Source organism: Salvia splendens, chromosome 5 (genome assembly GCF_004379255.2).
Source record: "Salvia splendens isolate huo1 chromosome 5, SspV2, whole genome shotgun sequence".
NCBI lineage: Eukaryota > Viridiplantae > Streptophyta > Magnoliopsida > Lamiales > Lamiaceae > Salvia > Salvia splendens.
Genome location: NC_056036.1, coordinates 3,702,836 through 3,723,708, shown reverse-complemented (window position 1 = coordinate 3,723,708; position 20,873 = coordinate 3,702,836). Strand labels below are relative to the sequence as shown.

Here is a 20,873-nt window from a genome sequence, read left to right as displayed (position 1 = left end):
ACGAAATATAGACACTTAAGGAAATAAATTAAAAAAAAAAGAAGAAGTCAACACTCAAATCCCAAATGGAAACATCTGTGCTAATTATTAATAAATCACGTTAATTATTTAATGAACGTCCTGAACAGAAAAATAAGTATATGCACAGGAATCCATATATTGTTATTTGGAAATAAAAAAAAATTATCCAGTCATACTAATAATAATACAATAATAATTTCAATTATTATTACTTAAATATTTACTTACGCTTTCCCACTAATTTTGAATATGGATCATGACTATTAATTTATTTTCCATTTTTGTTCCAAGCAAAACATTTGAAAGGCAAAACCTAAACGACTATTTCATTTTTTATTAAAAAGCCTATCAATAGTTTAAAATCTAAAATTTTATTTTATGAAATTATTTTTTTAAAATAATGAATTATTCTCATTATTTTTTTAAAAGAAATGTGTGGGTAGTCATAATATGACTTGTTTGACACCACTCGGAAAAATAGCAAGATGCCCAGATTTATTATCATGTACTCCCAAAAATTAATTGCATAGTTAAAGATGCAAGATCTTCATCCTGAGTATTATATTTTTCAATTGTGTACCTAATATGTACGTCCCTTTGTACACGAACTTGGTAGTTGTTTTTTAAAAAATACTATAGTATACAGAATGGTCAGAATATTCCAAAATTAACTTCTGTTTTGGATTAATTTGTATATTAGTAATATATTTTGTGAGAACAACATCGATTTTATAATTTGGTGGATGATGATGCATCTATTTAACAATGAACATGGTTTTAATTTGACGAATAATTTGTGAACATGATGAATATTGGTTCATGCACTTAATATATTTGGGTTCAAAACGGGGCTCTGAAATTTGGACACCATATGAAAGTAGTACAAGAATACACACAAAATTAATAAATTGGTGTTCTCGTGTTCGTATCAAAAGGATAATTTCGTATCGGATTCTCTTAAAAGTTATCATTAATATTATTATTGTAACTTTTTGTTTGTAAGTTATCTTTATTTGGGAATTAGTTTTTAAACATTGAAAATTTAGGCCTTATATGACTATTGGGACTTTTGAAATCAAGTTTTTATCGTGTTGTGTTGTTATTGGGCTATGACATCACAAATTAAATTTGTATCATGTTCGCATTTGCCGTGTTGTATGGAGAGTTTTCTTACCGTACTGTGTTCAAATTTGGTTTTATCGTATCCTTTTATTATTATTATTATTATTATTATTATTATTATTATTATTATTATTATTATTATTATTATTATTATTATTATTATATGACATGATAACGACCGAACTCGCATGCCATGTAAGATCCATTTAGATCTATGAGTGTAAAAGATCGAGTCCTCTACTAAAACTCATGCTTGCTTATTAAGATGAATAATTATAACATGCAATGGTCTATGCTAATATGTCAACTAATAAATCCCATTCGTGAAAAAAATGTCTACTATTGTTCAAGGGGCCATTAATATTACCTACTCTTATCAATATTCCAGACATATATGTCAAACAATTCAAACAAAAGTTGTGACTTTGTGCCGTGGTGTTTTTTTCGGTAGTGATATATAGAAGGTATGATCTTCCTTTATTTGTGCATTTTTGTTGTCGTCATTGCTTGTTTCATATGTGTTTCTGTTGTTTTTGGCGAACTTAATGTTTGCATTGTTTTGTTTTTTTAAGAGTTGATTTATTGAATTTTGAGATTTGTCAATTTTGTCTGTGAATATTTCCTTTATAAAAAAAGACTAAATCAAATAAAAATAAAAAGATAAGCTAGAATGTGTGTGTAGGAGAGAGGAGAGTGAATATTGAGGGAGAAAGTTGGCAATAAGCATCTTTTAAAGACAACGCGTTTTTGCCGAAAAACGCGCGACAAATTCCAGTTAAACCCAACCACTGCAATTAGTGTTAAACAGAGGTTTCCACTTTCCCCTAAATAACAAAATTCTGATGAACAAAATAGTTTTATCACAAAATTAAAATTAAACAATGATTTCTCTTTCTCTCTCTCCTCTCTCCATCTTTTAATGGCGAAATGATGCCACCAAAGCATAAAGCTTCCATTATAGACCTCCTCTTCGATTAGCTTCTCTCTCTGCAGATAATTCTAGGGTTTGGAAATTCACTGCTTTTTTATTGGAGTCCGGAGCTTTTAAATTTTTTTGGTGGTATTTATAGCTCATTAATAGATAGCTGCTTTTATGGATTCTTGCTGCTGGTTGGACGGTTGACGCAGTTCCACTAGCTGTCTGATTCAATTTTTTGCAGGTGAGTGATTTTACTACTTCGTCGCTTTTGGTTACGAGATTTTGGGGATAATGCTGTTGATAGATCGCTTCGATACGGTCAATTGTGATGCGAGAGTTTGAATTTTTCTCAAGATTTTTTATTTTTTGTGATTTTCTAGAAGGGTTTACTTCATTTTGAGAATCTTGTTATTGGATGAGCAACAATGTGGCTCATCGAATAGAATACAAGATCATTTCCGTTTTGATTGTATATGGAAAAATGGAAAATTTGTTGTCTCATTTAGTGATTCTATTTTTTTAATGTTATGTAGATATGCGGAGTATTTGATTTTGTAGCTTTTGCTTTCTCTTTTTCTGTTTCTCCATTTGAGGGATGAGTTTATTTCTGGACTTATCATTGATCTCAAAAACAAAAATTCCTGGACTTGTCCTTGTGCGTGTGTGTTTGTTATAAAATTCTATTTTTGGCATTTGGGTTTATGTTTGGAGCAGTCTAAGTAGGAGGTTAGTGCAAAAGTTTGTTATACAATCAAGGAAAATTGTTGAGAATTCAACACGAGATCAGAAAGGATGTATTTTGAATAGTATAAAATTAATTAGTCATGATATGGAAGTTTTGGATTTGCTAACGACCAAAAAGGCGTTTCTTGGCATGAAAGAAGACTGACTACCTTTTTTGATTTATTACATATTATTTCTCTGCTTTACGCAGCATTCCCAATGTACTGGAAGCTTGATGTGGAAGGATGGATATTATTTAGGACACTAAATTTATAGCATCCGAAAATTCGCACCTCACCTGAGTTTTGGCAACAAAAGAGGAGTCGAAGTAGATGGAAGCAGTTAGGCGTTGGTGTTCTAAGCTCCATTCTAAGGAGAAGCACAAGACTTCGAGCAAGAAGACAGAGCCTAGGCCTAATGGAAAAGAAGGTATGAAGGCACATTTGAATGAGGAAACACCTTCAAATGCAACTAAACAGAAGGCAGCTGCAGCCAAGCAGTATATTGAAAAGCATTACAAGGAACAAATGAAGAGCTTGCAGGAAAGGAGAGAGCGGTATGTCATTGTTCTCTCTTTTATTGTAGATTTTACTTGACATATTTCGCCTGCATGCTATATTTACTCATCATGATCCATAGTGGTACAATATAATGGAGTTTAAAGTATTTGCTTCTTGTCCTTCCATTTGGCCAGATCCTTAATTCCACTTTACCATGGGTTCCTGTTTGCAGTTCCCCAAAAGAGCATTTTAATAAACTAATGCCAAAACGGGCATCTCATTTCTAGCAATTTCTCCCTTTCTCTCTTTTTTGGGGGTTGTTTTGAAACAAAGCCATTCCTGTTGATTTGTCTTACTTCAGGTGCAGATACTGAATTAAACTTTTCTGTTTTCTTTTAGACGTGATATGCTTGAGAAAAAACTAGCTGATGCTGATGTCTCCGCGGAAGAGCAAAACAACATTTTGAAGTACTTAGAGAAGAAGGAAACAGAATATATGCGCCTTCAGAGGCATAAAATGGGTGCTGATGATTTTGAGCCATTAACCATGATTGGAAAGGGTGCATTTGGGGAGGTCCTTTCTTTCTCTAGTGGATTTGATACAATTGTTTGTTTTTGGTCCCATTAGCTCCATGATACGATATTTGTTGATACGGCTACGTGTTTTTAGTCTTACCTCTCTTCATGTAAAGCTGAAAATGGCATTTGCAAATATCTCAATTGATTCTAGTACTGAAATTGATAGTTAATGATTGCGACATAGGCTATAAATCATCAATCAAAAGGAGGACTAGCCTCCAGGTTGTGGTTGAGGCCCATGCATTTCATTCATTGAGTGTAGAAGAAGATGTTGTTTAAGACAAGCCAACTTAGATTATATCTTGAATTGGTCAGTTACTAATTGCATTTTATTTTCTTGTTCTTGTACTGATGGAAATATGTAGAATAGAAGTTTGTCATAGCAGTTGATGCTGATTTCCTTTGTTGCATGTTAAGCTATTTCCTTGTATGTGTCAATAACTTTTTCTAAAACAATCATCCACTTCAGGTTAGAATCTGCAGGGAGAAGAAAACTGGCCATGTTTACGCCATGAAAAAGCTCAAGAAGTCAGAGATGCTTCGTAGAGGCCAGGTAAAAAATTAATTTCTCATTCAAAACAAATAACAACTGTGGGAATTTTCTCTATTGTGCTTATTCCTCTCAGTCTCCATCTCTAGGTTGAGCATGTAAAAGCAGAACGGAATTTACTGGCGGAAGTTGACAGCAATTGCATTGTCAAACTCTATTGTTCTTTCCAAGATGAAGAGTATCTATATCTAATAATGGAATACCTTCCTGGTGGAGATATGATGACTCTACTGATGCGTAAAGATACATTAACGGAAAATGAAGCCAGATTCTATGTAGGAGAAACAGTTCTTGCAATTGAATCTATCCACAAACACAATTATATTCATAGGTTTGTCTTACTTACTGCTTGTCCAAGGTGAATGATGTCCTCTACTATTTTAAATTGATATCAGATCTTTCTTCTTTCTTATGTTTTTCAGGGATATCAAGCCTGATAACTTGCTTCTTGATAAATATGGACACATGAAGCTGTCTGATTTTGGATTGTGCAAACCGCTGGATTGCAGTAATATTCAAGAAAAGGATTTTACTGTAGGCAAAAACTATAGTGGAGCTCTTCAAAGTGATGGGCGCCCTGCAGCACCTAAGCGCACTCAACAGGAGCAACTGCAACACTGGCAGCGGAACAGGAGGATGCTTGTATTTTTCCAACTCGTTCCAGTTCTTGATTTTGCACAGCTTCTAATTCTGATATGATGAGAGTTCTTGGACTTCATTTGTTCAGAGTTAATACCGACAACTTTATTATTAAAAAAGAAAAAGGAAGAAAAGATAGGACAATGGGAATCGGGAATCACATTTTGTTTGTTTGTGGCTGCTTTAAGCATACACATAACATTTTCTTACAAGGTGTTGGAACATAAACATGTGGACAAGGATGAATATAAAGACACATATGTGCATGTGTGTGTGTGGCTTAGAGGGACTTATATTCGCCTAGTGCATAATAATATCCTAGTGTATCAACTTGAAATTGTGCCTTGATGATATAGTCAGTACTTTTATATGAGATTACATTCTTTCTTAGAAGAATGTTGGCAGTCGTCAGGACAGCATGTGATGAGTTCAATCTTTTCCTTATTTTTGTTGTAGGCCTATTCAACTGTTGGTACACCTGATTACATTGCTCCAGAAGTTCTGCTGAAAAAAGGATATGCAATGGAGTGTGATTGGTATGTGTTTCTCGATGTTTTTGTTTTCATCTGAGAAGATATAGTGATATTTCAGATTTAGACTGACACACCACATCCCAATATTTTAGGTGGTCTTTGGGGGCAATCATGTATGAGATGCTTGTCGGGTATCCACCATTTTATTCTGATGAGCCCATGTCTACCTGTAGAAAGGTAATGAAGGATTCTTTTTCATTTGCTTTGCTGTTCAACATGCAGCTTCCTTATAGACCCTTTTACTTAATACTATACTTGGTTAAACATCATTACGATTACCAATTTTCATTTGTAAGGTAACAGATTAGCACAACTGAGATCAGCACTTTTATAGATTCTTGCCTTAATCTTTATGTATTGCTCTTTCTGCAGATAGTTAACTGGAGAACGCATTTGAAATTTCCAGAAGAGGCAAAACTGTCGCCAGAAGCTAAAGATCTTATCTGTAAACTCTTGTGTAATGTAGAGCAAAGGCTTGGTACAAGAGGTGCTGATGAAATCAAGGTGATCTTTGTGCTGCTCTAAATGTTCTGAAATGGTGTTAGTAACAAACCATCAATTTATCTGTTTCACCATCTTTTCAGACTCACCCGTGGTTCATAGGCACTGAGTGGGATAAATTATATCAAATGACTGCTGCATTCATTCCTGAAGTTAATGGTGAACTGGATACCCAAAACTTTGAAAAGTTTGAAGAGGTTTTCCCCCTTCCTAGATTAGACTTTGCCTGTTCCTTTCTGCTTTCCGATTATTCTTGCTTACGATTTTGGTTTTTTTGCAGGCTGACAGTCAAGTCCCTTCAGCAGCAAAATCAGGCCCCTGGAGGAAGGTGTGTACATGCTGCTATTAACCTTTTTTTACCACTGTTCTCGTTGAGATCTGCAATCATAAATTATCATTGAAAACCTGGTTTGGTACTCAATAGAGCATGGTATTTTGTTTGTTTGATGCTGTCTTATGATTGTGATATGGATCAAGATCCCTCATGTAGCAATGTGTTCTTGTAGCTATATGAACATATATGAGTGTTTGTTGCAATAAAGCATGTAACACTCACTACTGAAGATATGCCCTTGAATATAATGTGACAAGCTTAATGAAATTGAGCTAGCTTCGGTGAAGTTTCCAACAACAGATGCGAAGGTTGACCTCAGAATGGCTCACATTTTTTGTACCATGACTTGAAAATAACGCAATATCATGAAAAGAGAGAGAAGATATTGTCTGGGAAAGCGATCTAGTGAAGCTTGTCATTTTATTGCTGTACAAGTCTCTGATGCTGCAACAAGATCTGATACGTATTTCTTTATTACACAGATGCTTTCTTCTAAGGACGTGAACTTCATGGGATACACCTACAAGAACTTTGAAATCGTGAATGATCATGAAGTCCCAGGAATGGGTGTGTGTCATATTATCTGTTTCCATATGCTAGTCTATTGTTTGGGAATCCATATTTTCCCGTTTCTTGAACTAAACAATTATCGACTGATTTCAATGTGTCTTTGTGTTTCTACCAGTTGAACTGAAGAAGAACACTAAGCCTAAGAGACCTACAGTGAAGTCCCTTTTCAGTACGATCCTTTTCCATCTCAGCTAGTTTATAGATATTGTTGGTACTTGCCCTTATATTTTCTTGTTACTCGTACAGGCGAGGAGTCAGACTCAGAATCCACTCAGTCTTCATCAAATGGAAGTTTCCTAAACCTGATGCCTCCTAAATCAGATACCTCAAAACAACGCGATTTTTAGAGCTCGATAGCTACCAGAGTGAAGGAGTGGTGTAAAGCATTTTCTGCATAGCTTCATTTGGGTTGTCTTCCTTCTTCATGTGCTTGAACTGTAAGTGGCCATGATGATGGCAGTTTTCCAGCTATATTTAATTGATTCTGCAACAGCTTGTGTAAATCATACCCTCATTGTACATATTCCTCCTCACTGCTTCTCACAAAGGATGATGTAATTCTTTTTGAATTTTCAAGCTGTAGAAACTAATTCATTGTTCATAGGATCAATGTGAACAAACTACAATTTTGAAAAAAAAAATGAAGCTTTGTTTGCTGCTTTGTTGACTGTTGTTCATACTAGTACCTCATGAGTTCTAGAAATTATACTCATATGTGATTGTACTAAGTATAACAAAACTAGGAAATCATAGTGTTCATACTAATTTTGATTATTTGACTATCATATTCTGAAAATATAAAAAAGTTAACATGGACTAAATGTCAGTAGTGCTTTTTATTAGTAAGTGGCATATAGTATTTAATTAGACACATTAACCGATTGTATATCAATGCATGTTGTATTTGTGCAAATTGTGAATTATGTATTTGACATTAATAATAATGTAATAATAATTTAAGTACAAAAATATAATTAAAATACTATCTAGTAAAATAAATCACAACTAACAATTACTAGGGTAACTATTTTTGTAACAACTGTGAAATGACAAAATACCATGATAAAGCTAATAAGTTTTCACGAGTAATTTATCGATATATTGATGTATCTTTAAATTAATAAGTTTCACGATTCCAAAATTATTGATTTATAAGAAAAATTGTAATACTAAATTAATATGCACGAAAAAGAAAATATTAGTACTAATATTCATCTGTTTACATAAAACGCGCGTTTACAAGATTGCTATATCAGTTCTCTCTATAAAGCTATTAACACGGTTTACAATCAAAATCATACCGCTCATTTCTTCTTCAGCTCTCTCAATCTAAGAATCAATATGCAGGTAAACAGTTTAAACCCTTACTGAAAGCCTAGTTCTTTCCTTTATCTATCCTCAATCTTTTTCTTCGAAATTCACCATCTCTGGAGTTATTCAAACTTTGATGGATGCTAATTTGCGTGGCTTTGATCGGTGTAGGCGAGCGACAGGTTTAATATCAACTCGCAGCTCGAGCATTTGCAGGCTAAATATGTCGGCACAGGGCACGCCGACTTGACTCGATTGTAAGTGCCCTAGCCAAAACCTGAGGAAAGATTTTTATTTGACTCGATTGTTTTCGACTAATCAACTCTTATTTTTTTCTTAAATGTTGTGAATGAATTTTGGGGGAAATTGCTTCTCTTGTAGTGAATGGGCGGTGAATATCCACCGAGATAGCTACGCCTCGTACGTCGGGCATTATCCGGTTCTGGCCTACTTTGCGGTCGCTGAAAATGAATCCATTGGGAGAGAGCGCTACAATTTCATGCAGGTATACCTTCTGCTGGATCTTTTTATTTTATTTTGTGGTGTTTGATTTTGTCTTTGGTTGTTAATTTAGTCATCTGGTGAAAGTAAGGTAGTATTTCAATTTTTTGGGCTTGTTGAGTTTTTCAAGTTTTATTTTATAACCCCCTTTAGTTTCTTTATTTCTTGGACTTGGTGGTTGGCTTTTGTAGATTTTGCATGGTGAATGTTTAACTGATTGTCTATGAAAATTATTCAATGAGATGTGAGTCGGTTGGTGCAATCTTTTCTTTATTTGGCCCTTTCAGCTATGAGTTAGGTTTTCTGGTCAAAATTTGCAATGTTTTGTGAGTACTTCTGGGTAGTACTAGTACATATTTGGATTCAGTGTGGAAGGTTTTTTAAGAAGATGAGTGGCATGTGCCACATTTTGTATTGTTTTGGCCTCAATTGGTCATTGTACAATATGCATGAACAGAAATGAATGAATAATGTCATAGATGGTATGTTTGATTGGTTTTATTCTAACAATTAATCAACGGATAGATGAAAATACCACTTATACAAAGTATCTGGGTTACAAGTTGTTGATATGACATGTCTGAGAAATTGGTGTTATAGTAGTACTATGGAGTAGTATTTTTTTTATTTTAACAAAATTATCTATGCTAAATGGTTTCCTGCATCATTCTGGCTGAGTTTCTTTCTTATTCTGCCAGCATATATGAGAGTAGTTTCTTGTAAAGTTGATCATATTTGGCTCCAGCCACTCATCTGCCCAAACCAAAGTAAGTTCAAGTGACTGATTTTTGGTTTGGGTGAGGGTGAGGGTGAGGGGTCAGTGGTACCACCAAAACTATTGATTGGGTGGTTGAGAGAGGCACTCTAAGCCCGGTTGAGGATCTTATAATGCTTTAGATTTAAAGAATGTATATTTGCTCTATAACTGATTGAGGGATCACTTCTTTGAAGAAGTATCTTGCCTCCCTTGAACCCTCAGTTTCTCTTCCCCTCTCCCTTGAGTGCCACATTTCAACACCGAGCCTGCCAATATTGCATCCATCCACAGCCCAAGTGCACCGCATGCACAAACAGAGTTTTGGACTGCCAAAATAACCTCCCTTTGCCCCCCTCCCCCCAACCCACCTTTTTTTTCTCTCTATGCATGTATTGCTCCAAATCTTGATGTGAAGACAATCTAGTCTTAGTGCTTGAGGTGAAGTTTTGTTAGGAACTCTCTTAACTGAACAAGACAACCATAGTCAGTGCCCCATTAAACACCTGTTGCTTCTGGTGAAAATAGTAATCAGGAGGCGGTGCAGCTTTCAGAACATCTAGTACTTCATATGTTTGATATTTTGGAAATTGTTTGTGGCTTGGTTTTTGTATCAAAGCTAATATCTTTCGAATTCCCTACTTCCGTGCAGAAAATGCTTTTGCCATGTGGTCTTCCTCCTGATAGAGAAGATGATTGAAATGCCTCTGGAGAATGTTGTGGCTGGTGAAAGCTGAAAACTGCACTCGAAAGTTCTCAGAGACCCGGCCATGCCTTCCGCCACTATTATCCTATCTTAGCAGTTCTAGATCTGGCACTTAAGCTTAAATCATTCGCGCTGTAGTTGACTGCTATACTTACTATCTCTGAAGACAATGCCTGATTTTGCAAGAAAAGATTGCTACTTTTTCTAGTTGCAATCTCAAGAATTCAATCTTGTTCTCTTCCTTACAGAAATAGATAATCTTCGGTTCGAATTGTAGCACTAGATTTACACAATTCTTTGAATTTTTTTTACTTATGCAGGAGTATTGCAAATGCTATAAAAAAAATACATTACGGTTAATAAAATGACAACAATAATATTCATTTTTACGAAAGTTATATACAGATTTAAATTTGAAAGAAGGAAAAAAAGACATCTTTATTGAAAATCTGAACTCTGAAGCTGAAGTGAGGAATTGCTGCGACAAAAAAATCGATGAAAACCACCGTTGAGGCCATCGCAAACATTTTGGGCAATCCTTCCGTCATCAAAACTAGCTCGCAAGCCAAACAGCTCCACGCCCAAATCGTCAAACGCCAAGGAAATGCCATTCTTTTTGCTAAATCCGCTGCTATCGTTCTCTCAGTTTACGCCAACTTCAACCTCTTACGAGACTGCCTCTCTCTCTTCAACGCTTTCCGCTATCCACCTCCGGGCAAGGCGTGGAAATCAATCATCAGATGCTGCGCTTCCAACGGAAATTTCGAAGAATCCGTAGCTTTCTTCAAGAAAATGAGGGCCGCGGGGAAATTCCCGGATAGGAACGTGTTCCCTTCTTTGCTGAAAACGTGCGCCGATTTGGGCGATTTGAGGTTTGGTGAAGCGGTGCATTGCTGCGTGATCAGGGTCGGGTTGGATTCGGATCTTTTTACGGGTAATGCGCTCATGAATATGTATGTAAAGCTGGAGCCTTTGATCGCACACAACGTGTTTGATGGTTGTTCTGAACCAAAATGGGCGTTTCAATTTGACAATTGTTTGAATAGGACTGTGAGTTCCGCTAGTTATAAGCAGGAGTATAAGGAGAAGTTTGAAGTGGTTGACGAGAAACTCCACTCTTCTGATGAAAATGCTAGTGATGAGTTGATGATTGTTGATGATTATGTGAGTTTGAAAAATTATGTGGGAAGAAGTAATGTTGATTGCTGTGATGGGGAGATTGTAGTTGTTGGTAGTGTTTTAGAGAGGAGGAAGAATAGTGTGGAGAAAGTTTTCAAAACAATGCCGGTTAGAGATGTTGTGTCTTGGAACACGGTGATCGGAGGGCATGTGCAAAATGGGATGCATGAGGAAGCTTTGTTGACGTTGAAGGATATGGGGCAGGGGAACTTGAAGCCTGATTCTTACACTTTATCTACTATCCTTCCGGCCATTGCAAAGCATGTGGATGTGATGAAGGGAAAAGAGATTCATGGGTATGCAGTTAGGCATGGTTATGACAAAGATGTGTTTATTGGTAGTAGTTTGATTGATATGTATGCAAATTGTATGCAGTTGGAGTATTCATACAAGGTATTTGGTTTATCTCCTCGAAAGGACAGAGTTTCTTGGAATTCCATGATAGCAGTGTGTGTTCAGAATGGAAGTTTTGATGATGGATTGAGATATTTGAGGGAGATGTTGAAGGCTGGAGTTGAGCCCGTGGCGTTTTCATTTTCAAGTATCATGCCAGCCTGTGCCCATCTCACGAGGCTATGTTTGGGTAAAGAGCTGCATGGCTACATTATTAGACAGGGCTTTGATGATAACATCTTTGTTGCTAGCTCCCTGATGGACATGTATGCAAAATGTGGTAACATAGAGACTGCGAAGTGGATTTTCGACAAGATGGAGTTTCAGGACACAGTGTCATGGACAGCCATGATCATGGCGTATGCCTTGAACGGGCATGCCCGTGATGCCATTTCTTTCTTCAAGAAGATGGAGATGGAGGGGGTGAAACCAAACTCTGGTTCTTTCCTTGCTGTTTTGACGGCCTGTAGCCATGGCGGATTGGTGGATGAAGCTCGGATGTTTTTTGACAGGATGACTCAGGGTTATGCTATTCCACCAGGGATAGAGCACTATGCAGCAGTCTCGGATCTTCTTGGCCGTGCAGGGAGATTGGATGAAGCTTATGAGTTTATCTGTAAGATGCATATCAAACCAACAGATGCAATTTGGTTGACTTTGTTGTCTGCTTGTCGAGTCCACAAGAACGTGGAACTGGCTGAAAAGGTTGCCAAAGAAGTATTAGCAATTGATCCTGAATCGGTTAATGCTTATGTTCTGTTATCCAATGTGTATGTTGATGTTGGAAGGTGGAAAGAGGCTACAAAGTTGAGAACCACCATGAGAAGGAAAGGGGTGAAGAAGAACGAAGCTTGCAGCTGGATTGAAGTTGTATAATTACTGATTTGTAAGATATTGTGCGATGAATGCAGCTTGAATGGGACGTGCCAGGCACGAACATGGTGCTGCACGGCGTGGATGTGGAGCAGAAGATACATATATATGGTGTCCAAGATCTTACACAGATGGATCGTTGTTGGGATCTCGTTCAATTTCACCATTCAAGGAAGGTGAATAGCTCAGAAGGATTGTAGAGTCGTTTGAGCAAAGGAGTTGAGGTTAAGAAAGCTGTCACAATAGTAAATTTTGCTGCTGTTTATACTTGAAAAGTTTGATTGATGAGGATTATATCTATGTTGAACTAGTTTGAACTGTGAGAGATGTTTTAGAACTATACAAATGCAGCAATCATGTGACACAAATCAATTCTTGAATTCAAGTATTTCCTTTCAAAATGTCATAAATCCATTTGTTGCATATAGAGAATCTCCTCTGGATTAATTCGATGCAAAGCGAAGATCCTTTCGCTTGGCATGCCACGAATCCTCTTGAAAGATAGGGTGTTGGGTTAAATCTCGCAATGAGCATAATCCTCGTTTTTAGTTGCCACCGTTTAATTTGGACCCTTGAACGGACTGTCGGTGATAAGTCGGAGGAAGGTGATCAGGATGATGTCAAGTCATTGTGCAATGGGAGACACGTGTGCTACAATGACCGCGGCAAAGGGTGTCCGTGCCTCGTCATCATCAGTGCACGTCATGTGTATAAAATTCGTCGTAGAATGAAGGTTTTAATGGAATAAGCGCATAGGGAGTTTTTTTTTTCTTTAAATTTTTCTGCAACTTGATTTGTTTTATTTACTTTGTTTTTTTTTTTTTTAAATCTTGACATGATATGTATATAACTGGACAATATTTGGGTCCTGTTACTACTGTTTGTGGTCAGCGTGTACCTATTTTATATTGTTATGGATAATTTATTTATTTAAATTTATATCGTAAGATGGAATTGTCACAATCTTATTTGTTGTTTGCTAATTTTCTCGACCACTGTATCTCAATGGGACTAAAAAAATCTTATAATTCTTTTTTCTTTTATTGATTGACAACGAAATATTTGGTGTTACATTTACATATAAATTATTGTTAAAAGGTCATGCTTTTTTATGTAATCTCGGTAACGAATTGGAGATTAACATGGACTTAGTCATGAAGACTTTAATTTTATATAAAGGGAAAAAAATAGAATTCTCATATATCGACAAGTGCCCACAATTAAAAGAGAGAGATATTAGCAATTCACCAGAAAATTCCGTGCTCACGTTATCTTTACTTTCACATAGAAGTTTCTTCAAAATATTAATTTTAACTAATAATCTTTTTAGGAGTACTACTTTAGGCTACCAAAAACCCTAAAAGGGAAAATTATACCCAAAAACCTTGAAAAAAAAAAGAAAAATACAGTCTATCACAATTTTTTTAATAATAAAAAAAACTTGAATGTTAAATAAATATGTACTCATCTTTTTAAATAAGAATATTCAATGTAATTTGATTTTCATAATGTGATTTATAACTATCCAAAATAACATTATTAGTCAAAACTAGAATATGTTAGTGATAAACAGAGAATGTGAACAGACTGATCAACTGAAAGGCGTGAAGAACACTTTCAGATCAAATATATTTGACGGTTCTATCAAAAATTTGATCGGATGCAATTCAGGTGTAAAACAATTTCGTATGTCTTTTTCTTGTTCTACTTTTCGAACCAGAAATCGATCAATATGTAGAGGTTTAGGATGAAACGTTGCATCCCTTCATTTCACAACCGAAAATAACTGATTGTTGGCGGGTTATAAAATTGCAATTTGGTCCTTCAATTATCGAAAATTCCATTTCCGGATGATTCCATTGTTGGCGGGTTATAAAATTAAATTGCATTATCATAAAATTGCAATTTGGTCCTTCAATTATCGAAAATTCAATTATCGAAAATTCCAATTTGGTCCGCCAGGGGCTGCCGCCCCTTGGACCCCGCTCTCGGGGGCGCTGCCCCCGAACCCCGTCTAATCATAACAAATTCAAATAAGTGTGCACTCCGCACTTCCAACTTATTTGATGTCTCGTTATAATTATATTGATCAATCAAGTTAATCCAATTACACTAAAATATCCAACAGAATATTAAGTAGTACTATGGGAAAAAAATAATGGTGTTTTGGCGTAGAATCCTTGTGCCAAAAAATCATTTTTCTTATTTAAAATATATGATAATGCAATTTAATTTTTCGTCTGTCTACCTGTCATAAATTAAATTTTTAGTAGCAACACTTTATCCTCCCAAAAACCCTGAAATAAAATAAAATTATACACTAAAAAGGAAAACTACAGTCGATAAAAGAATTTATTTTTTGAAGATAAAAAAATTATAAAATGTTAAATATAAATGTACTATCTTTATTCAAAACAACATTAGAATATAGTATTTGTCAAAAGATAAATATAATTAAAGATGAAAAATAAGGGCTCATGACATTATAGTCGTTGTATAAAAAATCACTTTCCTTATATGATATAATCATGCTATTTTATTTAAATTTGTCTACTTGTCATAAACTTAATTAATTTTTAGTTCAATAACATGATTGTATTTTGACTTATATGTAAATGTAATTTATTTGGATAAGATATTTGCGTGATCACACAATTCTTTCTCATTTAGTAATTAGTAGGTGATGGAGTATGTACTAAACAAGCCCAACAGCAGTAAAGCCCATCAGCCTAAAGCCCAAGAAAGAGTATCAGTTCGGCACAACCAAAGAGTATCAGTCCGGCATGACTAAAGAGTTCAGTTCGGCACAACCAAAGAGTTCGGCCCCAGCCTACAGCTCGGTAAAAGCCAACCAATCAAACTCTGCTCTCAGGTCGGCATCAAGCTCTACTCTCAGATCGGCAAAAGCTGCTCGGCAATAATTCAGCAGTTCGGTCTCAGTATTCGACCGAACTAGGAGATAGTGGACTCATGCAGGATTTCCACCTCCACTACACCCACGATCTATTTAGTGGTGTCAAGCAGTCATTAACTCATGCAGGATAGTGGACCCATGCAAGATCGCCACGATCTCCACGACATCCACTACCTAGTAAATGGTGCTGCATGCCACGATCTTGGTCCTTTGTATAAATAGAACCTAGATCAGATAGATAGGGTTAGACTCTCTCGCTCTCTAGAGATCAAATATAAAATAGCAAGTCTGTATTGTAAGCTGTAGAAAACAGATCAAGCAATACAACTCTGCCCTCTTTTCTTCCCGTGGACGTAGATTTACCTCAGTAAATCGAACCACGTAAATTCATTGTGTCGTGATCTTTATTCTCTACCAGCATTCATCACCATCAAAAATTCGCGGATCCATCACTGGCGCCGTCTGTGGGAAACAGAGAACCAAATTTGTGATAAAGCGAATTTTTGACCCTTTTTCCATCCCAAAAAAATGCATACCAGATCACACACTACCCGTAATACCGTTCGTGATAACCGTGAGGAAGCTAGTCCAGCTCGCAGGTCTGAAAAACGGCCTCGGGAGACATCTACCTCCGGTTCTCACGAAGAAGGAACAAGCCACTCCAGGAGAGATCGCACCGAGTCTTCCCAGCAGCCCGATTTAAATGAAGCTGTCAAGCTGTTCTTGGCCGAGAAGCAGGAGGAGTTCTTAACCTTCCTGCAGAAGAGCCAACAGCCGGAGAAGACAACGGCGGATTCTCCCTCCTCATCCAGACATGAAAGTCACTACCGCAGTAGTGACGTGTCTTCCAGGAGAAAGAATCCTCAACCCCGACATGTTCCTGTTCCTCCTCGGTACCGGAACCACAGGAGAACTCCATCTCCTCCGTACCGAAGAGATGTCGGGTTCACCATGTACGGAGCATTAAAGACTCCGTTCTCGGACGATATCACCCGAACTCCTTTACCGCGGAACTACCGGACACCATCAATGACTTATGACGGGCTAGTGGATCCTCATGACTTCCTGGGACGCTATCAGTATAACATGGCGAACCAGGGTCTCAATGAGGTCCATATGTGCAAGCTGTTCCCCGAGCTGCTTATCGGGAACGCCAGAAGGTGGTTCGACAGCCTTCCTCAAGGCAGCATTAGATCCTACCGAGATCTAATGGATGCTTTCCACAGGAGGTTCTTTCAGAAAGCGGAAGCCCGAAGTACTTCGGCTCAGCTGCTTTCTATACGTCAAGGTTGCGACGAAAAGATCAGCGACTTCATGACGAGATTCCACAAGGAATGCCTACAAGTAGATGATCTCAACGATCTACTTGTCATTTCGGCATTCCAAAATGGAATCCTGCCCGGAGCTCTCTACAGAAAGCTCGTGGAATGCAGTCCGCAAACAGCTCAAGAGATGTGGGACATTGCGGACCAGTTCTCCCGTGCCGATGAGGCAGACCGTCGAAAACGGTCTTTAGACAGCTCATCTAGAGGAGACGAAAAGAAGCCCGATCATAGCGATCAGAGGTTTCCTCGCCGAACTCCTTTTGAAAGAATTCAAAGGGCACCGGTACAAGGCAGATTGGGACCACGTCTCAATCCTGAGAAGCCGCCCGCTCAGTTCGTACCATTGAACAAGTCAAGAGCGGAAATTTTCGAACTGCATTCCGATATGTTCGAAAAGCCAAGGCGGATGACGAAATCGGCCGCGCGCCGACCTCAGGATCAATATTGCTCCTTCCATCAAGACTACGGTCACGATACCGAGGAGTGCCGACATTTGGCTGCAGGTATTGATGCCCTTGTGAAAGCAGGGACGTTAAAAAAATACCAAAGCAAGCAGCCGAAAAAGAACAAAAAGCAGGGAGGTGCGAACTGCGCTCCTCAGGATCCGAAAAGTCAACAGGATCCCGAAGACGATAACGAGCCGCAATATGATGGAGTAATCCTAACTATTGACGCTCTCCCTGCCGGGAAGACTAAATCGTCTCTGAAGTCATAGAGCAGAAAAAGGCTTTTTGACGAGCTCAAAAGTTATTTAGCCGAGCTTCCAATTCTCTCTGCTCCAACAGATGCCGAAGTGATTTTCTTATACTTAGCGGCATCCGATCAAACCATTAGCGCGGTGCTTGTACGAGAAGAAGGCCTAAAGCAGTTTCCCATCTACTTTACAAGCCGAGCATTAAGAGGTCCAGAAACAAGGTATCAACCTCTGGAAAAAATTGCTCTGGCGTTAGTAAATGCAGCAAGGAGACTGCGGCCATACTTCTATGCTCACAAGGTATGCGTCTTAACCGATCTGCCTCTTCGGCAAGTTTTGACCAAGCCAGAAGCATCAGGCAGAATCGCCAAATGGGCCATAGAGCTGAGAGAACACTCAATCGAGTACCTACCTCGAAAAGCCATCAAGGGACAAGCCTTGGCAGATTTTCTTGCAGAAGCAAAGTTCGATCAAGCAATTCCTGTTATTGCCGAACAGAAGAATTCTGCCAATGCCGAACTAGCACAGCCCTTGGAATCCGAAGTAGAGCCGCCGGACTGCTGGAGCGGATTCGTAGATGGAGCTTCAAACAAGATGGGAAGCGGAGCTGGTATTTTACTTGTCGCTCCCGACGGACCCGAGGTAACCTACTCACTTCGGTTCCTATTCCCCACTACTAATAATGAAGCCGAGTACGAAGCCCTCCTGGCCGGACTCCAGTTAGCGCAAAGTCTGCTCGTCAAATCTCTCAAAGTCCATTATGATTCACAAGTCATAGTAAATCACATGTTGGGTACAAGTGAAGCTCGTGACGAGAGAATGAAGAAGTATTTGGACAAAGCGCAAAGCATCAGCCGAAGTTTCTCCTATTTTCGGATAATCCGCATTCCCAGAGCGGAAAATAGCCGAGCAGATACCTTAAGTAAGTTGGCCTCAGATCCGAGCTCAAAGGCGGAAGAATTAATGCATCGAAGCATTGATGAAGCCGAGGTACATTCAGTATCCAGCTCGCCGAACTGGATGACGCCGATCTTGCAGTATCTGGATCAAGGACAATTGCCCGAGGATAAGAGAGAAGCTCGGAAGATCACGTGCCGAGCACTTCGGTACGAACTTCATGAAGGAGTCCTCTTTAGAAAGTCTTACCTCCAGCCGTTATTGCGGTGCGTAAGACCAGAAGAGACGGACTACATCCTCAGAGAAGTTCATAAAGGATCGTGCGGTAGCCACATCGGAGCCAGAGCTTTAGCTAAAAAAGTTCTAAGATGGGGATATTATTGGCCAACCTTGGTACAAGAAGCAGTGCAGCTCGTCAAGACATGCCCGAAGTGCCAAATCCATGCAAATATCCCAAGGATGCCGCAGACCGATCTATCCACTATGCAAAGCCCTTGGCCTTTTATGCAATGGGGCATAGACATAGTGGGACCACTTCCTCAAGCTCCTCGGCAAATGAAATTCCTTATCGTTGCCGTGGACTACTTCACGAAGTGGGTGGAGGCTGAACCATTAGCTACGATAACGAGCTCAAAGGCATTGGACTTCGTCTGGAAGAACATAGTGTGCCGATTTGGCATACCCCACATCCTCATCTCGGATAACAGGACTCAGTTCACCGACAAGACGTTCAAGAATTGGTGCCAAGAGCTGAATATTCAACAGCGGTTCACTTCGGTCTCTCATCCACAAGCAAACGGACAAACGGAGGTAACAAATCGTATCTTGGTGAAAGGGTTAAAAGCTCGGTTAGAACAAGCCAAAGGACAATGGGTAGAAAATCTCCCTCAAGTCCTATGGTCCTACCGAACTACACCCACAACCTCCAACGGTGAAACTCCGTACAGTCTTGTGTACGGCACTGAAGCCGTGATTCCGGTGGAGATCGGCATACCCAGTCCCCGAACTCTAAATTTCTCAGCAGAAATGAATGACGACGGACTGAGAGCCGAGCTAGATCTTGCCGAAGAAAGAAGAGAATTGGCATGCATAAAAGCAGCCAAGTACAAGGAGCAAGTAGCCCGGTATTACAACCAAAGGGTGAAGAAGCTGCAATTTCAAGTGGGAGATCTCGTCTTGAGAAACAACGAAGTAAGCCGAGCAGAAAAGCTGGGCAAGCTCGAACCCACATGGGAAGGTCCGTATCGGGTGTCAGAAGTCCTCGGCAAAGGGTCTTACAAATTGGCTTACATGTCAGGAGAACAGGTACCCCGAACATGGCACATTTCCAACCTCAAGAAGTTCCATTTGTAAGAGACAGTCCGGTCAGTCAGTCTTGAGTCCTGTTCGGTCAATGTGCTTTCTTTGGTTTGCTTGGTCTTTGTTTGTCTATGTGCGTTTTGTCTATGTGCGTTTTGTCTATGTGTGTTTTGTCTGTCTCTGTGCGTGTCGTCTCTTACAAATGTTACTGAGGTATCTTGTTCTTCGAAGGCTGATCCCCTTCTTAGAACATATACAAGCCAACGATTGTGAGTCAAAGCTTCTAAAGAGGATACAAGACCACAATTCAGCTTAAACAAGCAGTTCGTCTGAAACGAGCTGCAATAAGCCAACGATTGTGAGTCAAAGCTTCTAAAGAGGATACAAGACCACAATTCAGCTTAAACAAGCAGTTCGTCTGAAACGAGCTGCAATAAGCCAACGATTGTAAAGTCAAAGCTTCTAAAGAAGATACAAGGCCACAATTCAGCTTAAACAAGCAGTTCGTCTGAAACGAACTGCAATAAGCCAACGATTGTGAAGTCCAAGCTTCTAAAGAGGATACAAGACCGCAATTCAGCTTAAGAATCAAGCACTTCGTCTGAAACGAACTGCAACGAAAGTCCGATTCTCGCGATAAAACTTGCCTGAATTAGGACAAGGGAAAGTCCGATCCACGCGATAAAACTCGCCGAATTAGGACAAGGGAAAGTCCGATCCCCAAATTAGGACAACGGAAAGTCCGATCCGAGCGATAAAACTCGCCAAATTAGGACACAAGACGAGTCCGGTCAAAGATGTTTATTTCATCAGACCAAAGACGAGTCCGGTCAAAGATGTTTATTTCATCAGACCAAAGACGAGTCCGGTCAAAGATGTTTATTTCATCAGACCAAAGACGAGTCCGGTCAAAGATGTTTATTTCATCAGACCAAAGACGAGTCCGGTCAAAGAAGAGTTCACTTCGTAAGACCGAGGACAAACATCAACTTACCCCGTACCTTTATCCAGAATGCCGAAGTAATTCACTTCGCTT

The 20,873-nt window shown here is 38.7% G+C and overlaps 3 protein-coding genes across 3 annotated transcripts; all 3 read left to right on the top strand.

Moving 5' to 3' along the window:
* Nucleotides 1–1,947: 1,947 nt before the first annotated feature.
* Nucleotides 1,948–7,652, top strand: LOC121803682 (serine/threonine-protein kinase tricornered-like). The gene is made up of 14 exons (XM_042203318.1): nucleotides 1,948–2,303; nucleotides 2,997–3,341; nucleotides 3,685–3,859; nucleotides 4,334–4,417; nucleotides 4,504–4,745; nucleotides 4,837–5,056; nucleotides 5,510–5,589; nucleotides 5,679–5,763; nucleotides 5,959–6,090; nucleotides 6,171–6,284; nucleotides 6,368–6,415; nucleotides 6,904–6,988; nucleotides 7,107–7,160; nucleotides 7,238–7,652. The coding sequence occupies exons 2-14, from the start codon at nucleotides 3,118–3,120 to the stop codon at nucleotides 7,336–7,338; spliced, it is 1,644 nt and encodes a 547-aa protein (XP_042059252.1). The 5' UTR covers nucleotides 1,948–2,303; nucleotides 2,997–3,117; the 3' UTR covers nucleotides 7,339–7,652.
* A 568-nt stretch (nucleotides 7,653–8,220) lies between these two features.
* On the top strand, nucleotides 8,221–10,539 carry LOC121803683 (uncharacterized protein At4g14342-like). The gene is made up of 4 exons (XM_042203319.1): nucleotides 8,221–8,338; nucleotides 8,474–8,559; nucleotides 8,684–8,807; nucleotides 10,210–10,539. The coding sequence occupies exons 1-4, from the start codon at nucleotides 8,333–8,335 to the stop codon at nucleotides 10,255–10,257; spliced, it is 264 nt and encodes an 87-aa protein (XP_042059253.1). The 5' UTR covers nucleotides 8,221–8,332; the 3' UTR covers nucleotides 10,258–10,539.
* Nucleotides 10,540–10,659: 120 nt separating this feature from the next.
* On the top strand, nucleotides 10,660–13,118 carry LOC121803681 (putative pentatricopeptide repeat-containing protein At3g23330). Its single transcript, XM_042203317.1, has one exon. It carries the CDS (start codon nucleotides 10,759–10,761, stop codon nucleotides 12,709–12,711), a length of 1,953 nt encoding a protein of 650 aa, XP_042059251.1. The 5' UTR covers nucleotides 10,660–10,758; the 3' UTR covers nucleotides 12,712–13,118.
* The last annotated feature ends 7,755 nt before the right edge of the window (nucleotides 13,119–20,873 follow it).